Genomic DNA, 13761 nt, shown 5'->3' with positions numbered 1-13761 from the left:
AAATAAAAAGCTTTATTTATTTATTTGTGTGTGTGGCCAGCTCAGCCCAGCAGGGGGCAGGGCTGGCGTGTGGTGCTGGGGGATTGAACTGTGGTCTCTGTGCTTTGCTAAACTTGTTCTAAGTAGGTGCTTTAGACCATTGAGCCATCTCACCAGCCCCTAAACAGGTGCTTTAAACCCCTGAGCTATCTCACCTGCCCAAGACTGTGTCTCAAAAAAGAGAGAGAGAAAAGATAACCTAAATGAAATTGAGTAACCTGTTCTTATTCATCTGATATCTCAATTTGGCAAATTTTCATCTCATCTCATACCTTGACCTTAATCAGAATTTTCTGATTAGTCCCACAATGTTTTTTTTCCAATTTTTTATGTTTTAATTTTTATTTATTTATTTATTTATTTATTATTTTTTTTATGTTTTAATTTTTATCCAAAATGTCTTTAACCCTAGCCTCAAAATATACATTTTTTTTTATTTTTTATTTTTTTGGTGGAACCAGGGATTGAACTCAGGCCCTTGCGCTTGCCAGAGAAGCACTTACTCTACTGAGCCATCTCCCCGGCCCAATTTATTATTATTATATTTTTATGTATTTGGTACAGGGTCTACAGTGTCTCACTACATACCGTAAACCAGACGTGTTGTGATTCTTCTGTTTTCAGCCTCCCAAGTGCTGGGATTATAGGCTCTTGTACCGCCACACCCCATCTCAGTCACAGACTCAGCATGCCCCGAGGGTGGGGCCCACACTGCACACTGGGGATTGAACCCTGTCCTCTGTGCTTTGCCTAAGCAGGTGCTTTAGTCCACTGAGCTATCTGGCCGGCCCTCAAAATTTTTTTTTTTTTTTTTTGCGGAACCAGGGATTGAACTCAGACCCTTGCGCTTGCCAGGGAAGCACTTATTCCACTGAGCCATCTCCCAGGCCCCCTCAAAATATTAATTGCTGGTTTTCTGACAAGCAACATTTGGTTTCAGAGGAGATGTTGCACATGGTTGTTTTCTGTCCCTGTGTCTTTCATTGTCCCTTTTTACCCCTTGACACTGACTTGTGGAATAGAAGAGCTCAGTTGTCCTACAGCAAATGTCCAACTTTGTTGATTTTTCTGTAAGGGTGTGAGAACTGGCCACCAGCCATAGGACCCCAGCTCTCCTACATCCCTCCTGCCCCCTTTTCCTAGCTGGGGTAGGCTGTGCTGAGCCAGGGGCTGGTCCCTCTCTCCTCTTTCTTGCAGTCCTCATCTAGCAGTCCTCAGGCCCAGGCCCCTCGCCCAGCAGAGCTGTCAGATGAGGAAGTGGCTGAGCTCTTTCAGCGACTGGCAGAGACGCAGCAGGAGAAATGGATGCTAGAAGAGAAGGTGCTGTCTGCCCACCTGCTCAGCCCCACTTGATGTGCTCCGGTGGGTGGTGAGGTGGGGGTCTGTCTGGGCCCTTCGCCATGGGTGAACATGTATAGTTGAGAGGCCTGAAGTGGGCTGGGCCATCTTGCAGGTAAAACACCTGGAGGTGAGCAGTGCCTCCATGGCAGAAGACCTTTGCCGGAAGAGCGCCATTATTGAGACCTATGTCATGGACAGCCGGATTGGTCAGTGCCCCCTCCCCAGCCCTCAACCTGCCTTAACCTGCCCTCCTTCCATGGTTGTGCACTGTGGGTTTTCTCCTCTTGGAACTCACCAAAGCTGCTGACAAGCCCACAGCCCCTGAATGGACAAGCAGGGAAGCTCTGTCTTTATCTCACTTTCTCTTCCTCTCTGTGGCTCTGTCCTCTCTGCTCCATTCTCTAGTGGCTTCCCTGACCCTCTCTATCTTTTTTATTCCTCCTCTTTCTCTCCCCCTCTTCCTCTTTCTCCCTCTGTTTTCTTGTGTCTCTTTTTCCTGTCTTTTTCTTTTACCCTTTCTGGCTGTATGGTTCTCTGTGTATTTTTGTTTCTTGTATCTTTATCCCTTTTGCGGTCCTTATCACTTTTCCCTGATCTCTTCCTCTCCTAACCATCTTCCACATTATCTTCCTTTTTCTCTCTCCATTTGTGCTTTTCCTTCAAACCATCTCTCTCAGATTTTTCTTTATTAATCTGAATAATAGTGCTTGCCTGGCAAGCACAAGGGCCTGAGTTCAATCCTCAGCTCTGAGAAAAAAAAAATCTGAACAATATCCACTGACATGTACTGAGAATTCAGTGTGTGCTGTGTGCTTTGTATCCAGTCATGTGTATTTTTCAGCCCAAGGTATTGAGTTAGACATTGTGCCTATTTCTTAGGGTTGTATAGGTAGTAAGGGATACAGCTGGGTTTCACATGTTGAAGCCTCTACCCCCTACATAACGTGGCTTCTCTCCCCCCTCTCCTGCTTTGTTTCCCTCTTCTCCTCTGGCTCTGCCCGTCTCCTCTGGCTCTGCCGAGGGGGTGGTGCTCAGCCTGGGCCCTTGCAGATGTGTCTGTGGCAGCAGGCCACACAGACCGCAGCGGGCTGGGCAGCGTCCTGAGAGACCTAGTGAAGCCAGGCGACGAGAACCTTCGGGAGATGAACAAGAAGCTGCAAAACATGCTGGAGGAGCAGCTCACCAAGAATATGCACTTGCATAAGGCGAGTGTGGCCTACCAGCCTACCCATCTGTCCATGCAGCCACCTTCCTCTCCAGCCACACAGCCCATGGGTCATTTGTCAGTCCCCCAGCCTTTGTCCACCCAGTCATCCCTCCATCTATTTATCTACCAGCTTTTCACACACTCATCTTCCATCTTTCTGTCAGCTTATTATCATCTTAGGTTTTACTCTTCCCTTTGCCCTTATACCCACTCACTTGTCCATTCATACATAAAATCACTCAATCATCTACCCATCTGTCCATCTACCTACCATTACATACCCATCAAATCATCTCCCCCAAGTCCTCTACCCATTTTTTTTTGTTGTTGTTGTTGCTCGAATGCCTTCAGGGCACTTTTGGCCAGCGGGAGAGGTGTGAGGTTCGAACTCCAGCAACCTGAGGCTGACAGCTTTGTGGAAGCAGCCACTTAAAGGCCTGAGCTAGGGCCAGGCCCCTCCATTTTCTGATCATTCCATTCTCTCAGCTGTTCTTCAGTCACCCTTTGTCTTACCTTTCATCCACCCAACCTGTGCCCTATCTACCTGTTGTCTTCCCTCTGTCCTCTATACAGTTCATTTATGTACCTATTTGCTTTCCATAATCTTTTTTTTTTTTTGACGGAACTGGGGATTGAACTCAGGCCCATGCGCTTGCCAGGGAAGCGCTTATTCTACTGAGCCATCTCCCCAGCCCCTTGCTTTCCATAAATCTAATGTGTCCACCCATACATGTGTTTGCCCACCCTGCTATCCAAATACTCCCCTTTCTGTGGGGGAGTCATAAAGGACTCACCTCTGCCTCTTGCCTTGGAGAAGCAAGCTCACATTTAGTAGAAGAGAAGGTGGCAAGGGTAACCATAACATATGACCCACCCTATCTCCTTAGCTCTAGAAACTGCTCATGCAACTTTAAAACTTTGTGCCCATCCCTTTGTTGGGGCTTTTGTGAGCTCTGAGTACCTTCCTGTCCCAAGCCAGTCCCCACTGGACATCAACTAGTGGGCCAAGAAGATTATAGGTGGCACCCAGGTTTGGTGAGGGATATGCCCCTATTCTCTACTCTGGCCCCTGACCTCTTGTTTGTTTCTTAGGACATGGAAGTTCTGTCCCAGGAAATTGTGCGGCTCAGCAAGGAGTGTGTGGGGTCTCCTGACCCAGACCTAGAGCCGGAAGAAGCCAACTAAAGATCTGCAGACTGCCCCCACTCCCCCTAGGATGCCATTCCCTTGGGCTGTGGGGGAGAACTGGCTGACACCAAAATTAGTAGTTCGGGAGGCTGGACATTAAAGTGGCAAGAGGCCTGGTGGCTGGTGTCAATGGCCCCATCTTAGGGCAGAGGCCCTTTGGGAACTAGGCATCTGAAGGGAAAGTGCAGGGATTTCTTCTCCCTCTTCTCAGCCCTGGTTCCCAGGGTCTTCTGCCTTCATCTCTGCATGAGCTCTCCCAGAGACCAATTCTTTTTTAATTTTATTTTTTAATTTATGTCTGGAAGCCTGGCTATTCTGCATTTGGGGTTTGGGATGTTGGGTGGGGGCACGGTCTGTGTTCTGCGTTCTAGCATCATATGTGTGTGTGTGCGTATAAAAGCTGTGCAGCCAAAATACCATCTGGCCAGACAGGCCCACCCACTGACTGACTGTTCTCATTTTTTTCAATCAAGAGGGATGTGCTGGGGCTGAGAGGGTCCCTCCATTGGAATGAAGAGGAAGGTCTTTGCAACTTTAGTCTCATTTCTCCACCTGCACTTTAACCTGTTTCCTGATCAACCTCAAATGGAGCAAAAGAGAAATGTCTGCCAATATGTGTGGGTGGATTTGGGTGTGGATGAGTGGAGAGATGGGAGGATCTAAGTGGCTGGATGGTCTGATGGATAAATAAGGGAAAGGTTTCATGGATTGATGATGGATACACTGGGAAATGAATGAGCATGGATGGATAGGTGGTTGGATGAATAAATGGGTAGATGGATCTGTAAGTGGATAGAGGATGGATAAAGAGATGTAAATGTAAGGATGTGTGGACAAATAAGTAGGTGAGTGAATTTGGTTTGATGGGTGAATTTATGGAAGTAAATTGGATGAATAAAGGAATGTACAGATGGATAAATTAATGAATGGGAAGGGTAAAGAGTAGGGGCATAAATGGTGGGTAGTGGGGATGAAGAGGTAGCCACATAGGTGAGTGGAGGACATTGATACCAACGGATAGGTTGGGGAATGGTTACATGGATGAGGTGAATGTAGAAATGGGTGAGTGTAAGATCAGTGACCAAATGGATGGGTAGGTGGGTGGGAAGATGGGAGAGTGGTTGCTTCTGCAGGCAGTGGGGAGAGAGAGAGGGTGCATGTGCATGTAGAGGGAAGGATGGATGAGTCAGGAGTGATGAGTGAACAAATAGAGTGAAAGGCTAGACCTGGTTGTATAATATTGCGCCCTTTTGTCTTACCTTCATCCACCCATCTTGTGGGTGGATCACCACACACCTTAAGGAACATTTGTGTGCCAGGTCCTGTGCCATTCCCTTTCACACTTCATATATTCTCAAAATGACCCTTTGGGGTTGGGATAATTCTCTAACTGAGGAAACAATACAAGTCACTTGCTCAAGGACACAAGTCAGTGGCAAAATGTGTTTGAACTGACCCACACCTGCCATGTGTCTGCCACCCAGGTGTACAGCCCTCAAGGGGAGGAGTTGTGATTTGTCCCCTGAATGTAGACAGATAAGGGAACCTGTGCCCCTCCCTGGTGGAGGGACTTCCAGGGTAGTGTGTGGACCTGGGTTATCCCTATCTGCACCCCACTTACCTCATAAGCAAAAACTGGAAGTCACATTCCAGTCCCACAATGGTGATTGTTAAAACTGGGTTTTAACATGCATTGCCCCCCCCGGGGGGGGGAGCTTTGAAGACCTGGTCAACTATAGAAGTACACTCCCTGTCTGCGTGCACAACCAATAACAGCCCCCAACCCAGCTTCTGCCCTCCACAGCCTGGGGGGCAGGGAGGGGACAGCGCTGCATCATTCCCCATGGCACTCCGCTCTGGGGCCATTAACAGATGCCTCTCCATCGATCGGATCTGCTAAGTGCTGCTGATTCAGGCAGGTGGGGGTGGGGGCCCCTAGGGGCAGAGAGGGTAGGAGCTGGGCAGGAAGAAGGGGGGAGTCCAGGAAGGAGGTGGGGAGAACTGGCAATGCTCCCTGCCACCCCCATTTTCCAGATGACGCGACTGAGGCCCAACCAGCTTTGTAGGAGGCGGAGTCTCCCCAGGGTCCCTCTTAGGTTGTCCTAGGGGAGGGGGCTCTGGGAGCTACGAGGCCCCTCCCAGCCTCCATCTCCCGGCAAGCATAGAGGGGCGGGGAGAGAGCAGGAGGAGGAGGAGGAGAACTCCAGCAGCACTGCAGAGGGGTCAGGCAGCTCCGCTCCGGTGTACCCCTAGCCCCACCGCTGTTGCTGCTGCTGCAGTGGGGACACAGGTGAGGACGGCCCTATGGGGAAGGGGAGGGACCCACCAATAGCACTGTCCTTGTCCTTCCTTGGTCTATCCCCCATGCCCTAGCCCATCCTGGGACAGTCCCTAGGGGTCTCTCTGGACCTTGCCCTTCTAAGGACGCAACCCCCTCCCCCGCCTGTGCCACCTCCCCTCTCAGGCCTGGCTGTGGCTGCTGCTTTTCCTCCGCCGCTGTCGCTGCCGCTACTGCTGCTGCCCAACACACACCTCCAGCCCCTTGGGGTGTGGTTTCCCCAGACCTGCCCCCTTCGGTGGGACCCAGCCTTCTCCCATCCTACCTTCTCCTGGCCTCCCCCACCAGCCTCCTGCTTGGTCCAAAAGCCCCCTTCCTGAAGACACACCCAGTTTCCTTTCAGAACCCCACTCCCTCCCTCCCATTTGTTGGGAAACCCCTTTCCTCTTAGTCTTTTGAGATTCCCTGGGTGCACAGGGTCTGTGTTCAACTTTGGTCCAGTTAAACCCTACCCCTAGGGATTCCCCAGGCCCCTTTTTTCCTTCTCCTTAGTACTCTTCAGAGGGTGAACCAAGCTTCCTCGGTCCCTCTAGATGCTCCCCAGGTATCTCCTAGCCTCTTCAAAAATAACCCAGCCCCATATCTACCCTTTTAACCACTCCACTCCCCTCTTCACCTTACTAGGGGCCCTTACCTTTCCCACTTTGCCCAGAACTCCTCTAGAGCACAGACAGCACCCCCAGGGTATTCTCACAGAATTAGGCACTCCCAACACTTTTCAGCTGATGTACAACCTCCTGGCTGTATAGTCACCCCTGAGATGTACCAGCCCCTGTTTCAGATCTATGAGGGACTTCCAAACCCCTTATCCCCACACAGTCTTGAAAGTGTGGGCAACCCTCCTCCCTGTTCCTACTCAGTCTAGAGTCTAGCCCCAGCCTCTTTCAAGTATCTGCACCCCCCTGGATGCCCTAGTCTCCTTTCCAGATCTGCTAAGCGGTTCTGGCCCTTTCTTCCTTCCCTGAGAACTCAAAAGTGTAGACAACACCCCAGTTTCTTCATCCCTCTAACCCCCGGACATCTTCAGGCACATGCTGACTCCTGTAGGATCATCTATCTCGCAACCTGAGGATCTTTGTTGGCTCCTCTGGCTGCAGTCCTTTTTCAGTCCCTTAGGACATCACCCAGGTCCCTCCTAGAACCTCTTAATGCCTCTGAAACTCCTGCCCATCTCTCTAGTTCCTCCTCCTAGTTCCTCTTGGCCTCTCTGGACACCCCCCAATTTCCTTGTCCCAGTGGCCCAGGGCCTCTCCAAGTCTCCACCATCCTGGAGACAGCCACATTCTCCTAAATACCAGTCCCCCATTCTCCGTGGGCCTGGGGAGCCGCAGGATGGCAGCAGGCGTGGCCACATGGCTACCGTTTGCACGGGCCGCTGCGGTGGGCTGGCTGCCCCTGGCCCAACAGCCCCTGCCCCCGGCGCCAGGGGTGAAGGCATCTCGAGGGGATGAAGTTCTGGTGGTGAATGTGAGCGGCCGGCGCTTTGAGACCTGGAAGAACACGTTAGATCGCTACCCAGACACGCTGCTGGGCAGTTCTGAGAAGGAGTTCTTCTATGATGCTGACTCTGGCGAGTACTTCTTTGATCGTGATCCGGACATGTTCCGGCACGTGCTGAACTTCTACCGCACGGGCCGACTGCACTGCCCCAGGCAGGAGTGCATACAGGCCTTTGATGAAGAGCTGGCCTTCTATGGCCTGGTGCCCGAGCTAGTGGGCGACTGCTGCCTTGAAGAGTACCGGGACCGCAAGAAAGAGAACGCTGAACGCCTGGCAGAGGACGAGGAGGCTGAGCAGACTGGGGATGGCCCCGCTCTGCCAGGGGGTAGCTCCCTGCGGCAGCGGCTCTGGCGGGCCTTTGAGAACCCACACACAAGCACTGCAGCCCTGGTTTTCTACTATGTGACCGGGTTTTTCATCGCAGTGTCCGTTATCGCCAACGTGGTAGAGACCATCCCGTGCCGCAACCCTTCACGGCGGCTGTCGAGAGAGCAGTCCTGTGGTGACCGCTTCCCTACAGCCTTCTTCTGCATGGACACAGCCTGTGTACTCATATTCACGGGAGAATACCTCCTGAGACTCTTTGCTGCCCCCAGCCGTTGCCGCTTCCTACGGAGCGTCATGAGCCTCATTGATGTGGTGGCGATCCTTCCCTACTACATTGGGCTTTTTGTGCCCAAGAACGATGATGTCTCGGGTGCCTTTGTCACCTTGCGTGTGTTCCGGGTCTTCCGCATCTTCAAGTTCTCCAGGCACTCGCAGGGCTTGAGGATTTTAGGCTATACGCTCAAGAGCTGTGCCTCTGAGCTGGGCTTTCTTCTCTTTTCCCTCACCATGGCCATCATCATCTTTGCCACTGTCATGTTCTATGCTGAGAAGGGCACCAGCAAGACTAACTTTACGAGCATCCCTGCTGCCTTCTGGTACACCATTGTCACCATGACCACACTTGGGTGAGTGCAGACCCCGTGTTGGGGACTGCAAGATCATCTATTACACTTACCCTTTCTGTAAAATTAGGAAGGGTAGGTGAATGATCTCTTTACACGCTCCTGCCCCCCCCTTCTTTGTGATGAGGGTCTCACTATATAGTTTAGGCTGGTTTTGAACTCCCAGTGTAGCCCAGGCTGGCTTCGAACTTTCTGCGATTCTCCTGCTTCAGCCTCCTGAATGCTGGAATTACAGGTGTGTGCCTCCATGCCTGGCTTTTTTGTTTGTTTGTTTGTTTGTTTGTTTGTTTCTCTGTGGTACTGAGAATTCAACCCAGGGCCTCGCACATGCCGAGCACACACTGTATCATGGTCTTTTATTGTTTTGTTTTGTTTTCTTTTCTTTTATGGTCTTTTTGAGTTTTGGTTTGGTCACCAGTAAAAATGGAGAGATTTGGACCTCATTTTCAAATTCTTCCCATCTCTGAACTTAACTCTGGGGCTGGGGAGATGGCTCAGTAGAATAAGTGTTTGCCTGGCAAGCACAAGAGCCTGAGTTCAATCCCCAGTTCTGGAAAAAAAAAACAAAACTTACCTTTATTTTCCAGGTCAGGAGAATTGGGCTCAAGGATGTCTTGGCTGCTGTCTGTATTGACATTTTCTCAGAGCCTCAGTTTCCCCTTCTGTAAAATGGGAAATGATTCCTTCATCATCTAGATAGGATTCAACGACATCATGGTTGTCAAATTTACTGAAAGTTTCTAGTGATCAATACATAAGTAACTGAATTTCTATCAACCCTTTTCCTTTCTAAGGATTTATGTCTCCCAACCTTCTAGAATTCTCTGCGTTTGGGGCACTTCCTCTGTTACTTTGTGATTTCTTGATGTTTCCCAGAAGATATTTTTTCAGCATTATTATTTTTTTTACTGCCAGTCCCTAAGAAGAAACAAAGTTGAGATGAAAGTATCAAATGGAATCATCAAACTTGATTGGGGGGGGACGTGCTGGGGATGGAACCTAGGCTCTAGCATGGAGCTACACTACACACCCAGGGCCATCCTGTGAGCTACAGCTCAGCCCTTCTTTATTTTTTATTTTGAGAAATGTTTCACTAAACTGCCCAGGCTTCAGAATTTGTAGTCCTCCTGCCATAGCCTCCGTGACTGCTGGGATTATAGGAATGCACCACCATACCTGACTATGCTCTTAAAGCCATTGGCTAACTGCGTATGGTAGTATATGTTTGTAATCCCAGCACTCAGGAGGCTGATGCAGGAAGATTGCTGTGAGTTTGAGGCCAGTCTGGGCTATGTAGTGAGTTCAAGACAAGCCTGAACTGCATAGCGAGACCCTGTCTCAACAAAACAAAACAAAATGCAAAAAACAGAAAAGGAAGATATTGTCTAGGGCTGAGCTGTTATCATTCTCTAAGTCTCTATCACTGGAATTAAGCGGAGTATGCTGTTGATACTCTATCTTTTAAGTGAATGACTGAACTGCCTTCTCAGAGGTAGAGAAAAAATTGATTTGGGGTTTCTAAGGCATAGAAATTAATTTTGGTTGGAGGTTCAGGATTAGATTGACAAACAAATATTGAGGCCCATCGGTAAATTGGCATTGGGTATTCTGATGTCCTTTACCCTATCAGTCCTCACTACACCCTGTGAGTTGTGGATGGCTGCCCATCTCATAGTTGAAACACAATCTGAGATGACACATCAGAAACCCAGAAATGGACAAGTTGGAGAGACTTTGGAGCAGGGTCTTGAAAGCTTAAAATCAGTCAAAATAGAAATAAGGAAGAGCTATCCTTGGGCACAGCCTGATCAAAGGGCTGGAAGCTGAAGACTACAGAAGCTGTATTTCTCTGGAGGGGATCTGATTGGTCCTATGGCTAGAACAGAAGTGTGCTGTGTGATCCTGGCTAAGTCAACTATGGAATCTCCGTTTTCCCCTTTGAGAACAAAGTCAGGAAGGTTGGCTTTGTGCCATCTCCATGGGAAGAAGGCTGCCATGGGGGAAGGCAGAGAGTTTCAAGTATCCCCTTTATTTTTCATATGAGGACAGTTTCAAGGTTTCACCTAGGGGGAATCAGGGGTTCCACCTGGAAAAGAGGCAGGCAGAGCGAGCAGAACACTCCCCTGGGAGGCAGAGCCCCTTGGCTGGCCTTGTTTCCAGGAATTTATATTTACTGCCTAGGATTTCCTCCTCTCCTCTGGTGGGTATTAATAGATTCCCAGTTGACTCAGATGGCCCAGTGCTTGGCTTCGATGGGAGAAGCAGATGGGAGAGGCTCCTGAAGGCCAACCCCATTTCTCATCTGTCTGCCACTGCTGGCTAGACAGGTCACTCTCCACATTGTGCAGAGCTGGAAACTGAGGCTGAGAGGTTGAGTGCCTGCCTGGGATCACAGAGCAAGTTGGGGTTGGGTGGGATGGAATGGGACCTGACAGGCAGGTGGTCACTTTCTCTGACTGTGGCCTACCTCCCCTATGCCCAAGCTATGGTGACATGGTGCCCAGCACCATTGCTGGCAAGATTTTTGGGTCCATCTGCTCACTCAGTGGCGTCTTGGTCATTGCCCTGCCGGTGCCAGTCATCGTATCCAACTTTAGCCGCATCTACCACCAGAACCAGCGTGCTGACAAGCGCCGAGCACAGCAGGTAAATGCAGCTTCCCTCTGGGCACCTCTCATTGTTCACACTCAGAGATAGGTTTATCTTGGGCTCTCTCCTTTGACCCTCTGTTTCTTCCCCTTTCTGTAGAAGGTGCGCTTGGCAAGGATCCGGTTGGCAAAGAGTGGTACTACCAATGCCTTCCTCCAGTACAAGCAGAATGGGGGGCTAGAGGTGAGTAGTGACTTGGATTGGAGTTTGAGATGATCAGGGATGAGGGGAAGGTATTGATCTTCTTTTGCTCTTTTTGTTCCAGGATAACAGCAGTGGGGATGGACAGGCACTATGTGTCAGGAACCGTTCTGCTTTTGAACAGCAACATCACCATTTGTTGCACTGTCTAGAGAAGACAACGGTGAGGTCTAATGAGAGGTGGCCCGACAGGAAGGAGGGGTTTCCTTTGCTGCCAAGCCATTCCCTCCCTAGGATACGAGGCTTGCTGCTAATTATGAAAACTGGCCTGACCCTATGGCTCATATCCATAATCCCAACTACTTGAGAGGCTGAGGCAGGAGGATTGGAAGTTCCAGGCCAGCCTGGTCAACTTAGCAAGACCTTAAAAAAAATGGGCTGGGGGCTGGCGAGATGGCTCAGTGGTCTAAAGCACCTACTTAGAACAAGCTAAGCACAGGGACCGCGGTTCAATCCCCCAGCACCACATGCCAGCCAGCCCCGCCCCCTGGTGGGCTGAGCTGGCCACACACACACACACACACACACACACACACACAATAAATAAAAAAAATGGGCTGTACCTCAGTTGGAGAGTGCTTAGCATGCTCAAGGCCCTAAGCTCGATGCCCAGTACTACAAACAAAATTTAGAAAATTGTAGACATCTAAGTCTATCTATCTATTTATCTATCTATCCATCATCTATCTGCCCACCTATCCATCCATTCATCCTCCTCCCGTAGTGGCTTGCTGCTTTCTGTCTGTCACACCATGAACAGTCTCTTCTGTGCAATGCCCCTCTGCCACATTGCCCTGTCAACTATGGACTGAAACCTCTGCAAACTGTGACATACAATAAGCTTTTCTTCCTTAAAAAAATGAAATAAAGGGGCCGGGGAGATGGCTCAGTGGAATAAGTGCTTCCCTGGCAAGTGCAAGGGCCTGAGTTCAATCCCTGGTTCCACCAAAAAAAAAAAAAAGAAAAGAAATAAAATTGTAGACATCATGTGGGTTTCCTGGGAGAGGCTGGGCCTTGAAGAATGATCAAGGGAAGGGAAAGGAAGGTGGAGCAACTTCTAGAAAGGAGCACTCTGAGCAAAGGCCTGGGGAGGATCAGAGCCCATGGAGTACCCTGTGACCCTGCCTCCTTTCTGCCCACAGTGCCATGAATTCACCGATGAAATAACCTTCAGTGAAGCCCTGGGAGCTGTCTCACTGGGTGGCCGCACCAGCCGAAGCACCTCTGTGTCCTCTCAGCCGCTAGGGCCTGGCAGCCTGCTATCATCTTGCTGCCCCCGTAGGAACAAGCGCCGTGCCATCCGGCTTGCCAACTCCACGGCTTCTGTTAGCCGTGGCAGCATGCAGGAGCTGGACATGTTGGCGGGGCTGCGGAGGAGCCCTGGCCCTCAGAGGTATGTACTCATCCCACCTGCTGGCCACCACTGGGAAAGTACAGAGCTTGTACCAGAGGGTGTGAGATTTTGGGAGCCCAGGCCTAGCAAGTCAAACTCGTGTTCAAACTCCTTGCAGGAGTTTGGGCTTATCATGTCTGGAACTCTCCATTCTCGTGTGTGTGTTGGGGGGGGTACTGAGGATTCAACTCAGGGCTTTTATGCTGTGCTACATCCTTACCCTACTTTTTTTTTGCATAACTGGGGATTGAACTCAGGCTTGCCAGGGAAGCACTTATTCCACTGAGCCATCTCCCCGGCCCCTCTACCCTATTAAATTTTTAAAAACAATTTTAATTTTTTTTATCTTTTTGAGACAGGGTCTCGTCATGCCATTCAGGCTGGTCTTGAGTTCACTTTGTATTTGTAGCCCAGGTTAGTCTTGAACTCACAGTGATGCTCCTGCCTCAGCTTCCTGAGTGCTGGGATTACAAGCATGGGCCACCACACCTGGCTTTTTATTTTATTTTGAGACAAGAATATTGCTACATGGGGCCGGGGAGATGGCTCAGTAGGACAAGCGCTTGACTGGCAAATGCAAGGATCTGAGTTCAATCCCTGGTTCCGCCAAAGGAAAAAAAAAAGAATATTGCTACATCACTAAATATCCCAGGACGGGCTTGAAATTACAATCTTTTTGCCTCAGCCTCCTAGAGTGCTAGGATTACAGATCTATACCATTATATCTTGTCCTTATTCAGTTTTCTTTCAAGTATTGAACAACCAGAAATGGTGATGGCTCATGCCTGTAACTGTAGCTCCTTGGGGGGGGGCTATGACAGAAGGATCACTTAAGTGCAGATATTGGGGGCCAGCCCAGGCAAGATGGTGAGACTCTGTATCTAAAAAAATATATAGGGGCTGGCGAGATGGCTTAGTGGTCTAAAGCACCTACTTAGAACAAGCTTAGCAAAGC

General features: G+C 49.8%; 2 protein-coding genes across 6 annotated transcripts in view; both read left to right on the top strand.

The window, feature by feature from the left end:
• Positions 1-4220, top strand: part of Gripap1 (GRIP1 associated protein 1) — a 28765-nt gene extending 24545 nt beyond the window's left edge. For 3 of the 5 annotated variants that reach the window (XM_004633549.2, XM_023717799.1, XM_023717800.1), the window contains 4 exons: positions 1237-1359; positions 1493-1586; positions 2431-2585; positions 3680-4217. In XM_004633549.2, coding sequence (XP_004633606.1) covers positions 1237-1359; positions 1493-1586; positions 2431-2585; positions 3680-3772 — 465 coding nt within the window. In that variant the 3' untranslated portion in view covers positions 3773-4217. Of the gene's footprint in view, positions 1-1236; positions 1360-1492; positions 1587-2430; positions 2586-3679 lie in introns of all 5 variants that reach the window. The other 2 variants (XM_004633548.2, XM_023717801.1) reach the window with 2 other exon arrangements.
• Positions 4221-5965: 1745 nt separating this feature from the next.
• Kcnd1 (potassium voltage-gated channel subfamily D member 1) overlaps positions 5966-13761 on the top strand; it is a 12827-nt gene continuing 5031 nt past the window's right edge. The window contains exons 1-6 of the mRNA XM_004633547.2: positions 5966-6065; positions 7350-8566; positions 11047-11209; positions 11312-11395; positions 11478-11576; positions 12556-12806. Of these exons, the coding sequence (XP_004633604.1) occupies positions 7446-8566; positions 11047-11209; positions 11312-11395; positions 11478-11576; positions 12556-12806 (1718 nt within the window). The 5' untranslated portion in view covers positions 5966-6065; positions 7350-7445. The remainder of the gene's footprint in view (positions 6066-7349; positions 8567-11046; positions 11210-11311; positions 11396-11477; positions 11577-12555; positions 12807-13761) is intronic.

The sequence above is a fragment of the Octodon degus genome, unplaced genomic scaffold (assembly GCF_000260255.1).
Source record: "Octodon degus isolate 3935 unplaced genomic scaffold, OctDeg1.0 scaffold00055, whole genome shotgun sequence".
Taxonomy (NCBI): Eukaryota; Metazoa; Chordata; class Mammalia; order Rodentia; family Octodontidae; genus Octodon; species Octodon degus.
The sequence above is the reverse complement of the archived record's forward strand: the minus strand, read 5'-3'. Positions and strand labels throughout refer to the sequence as shown.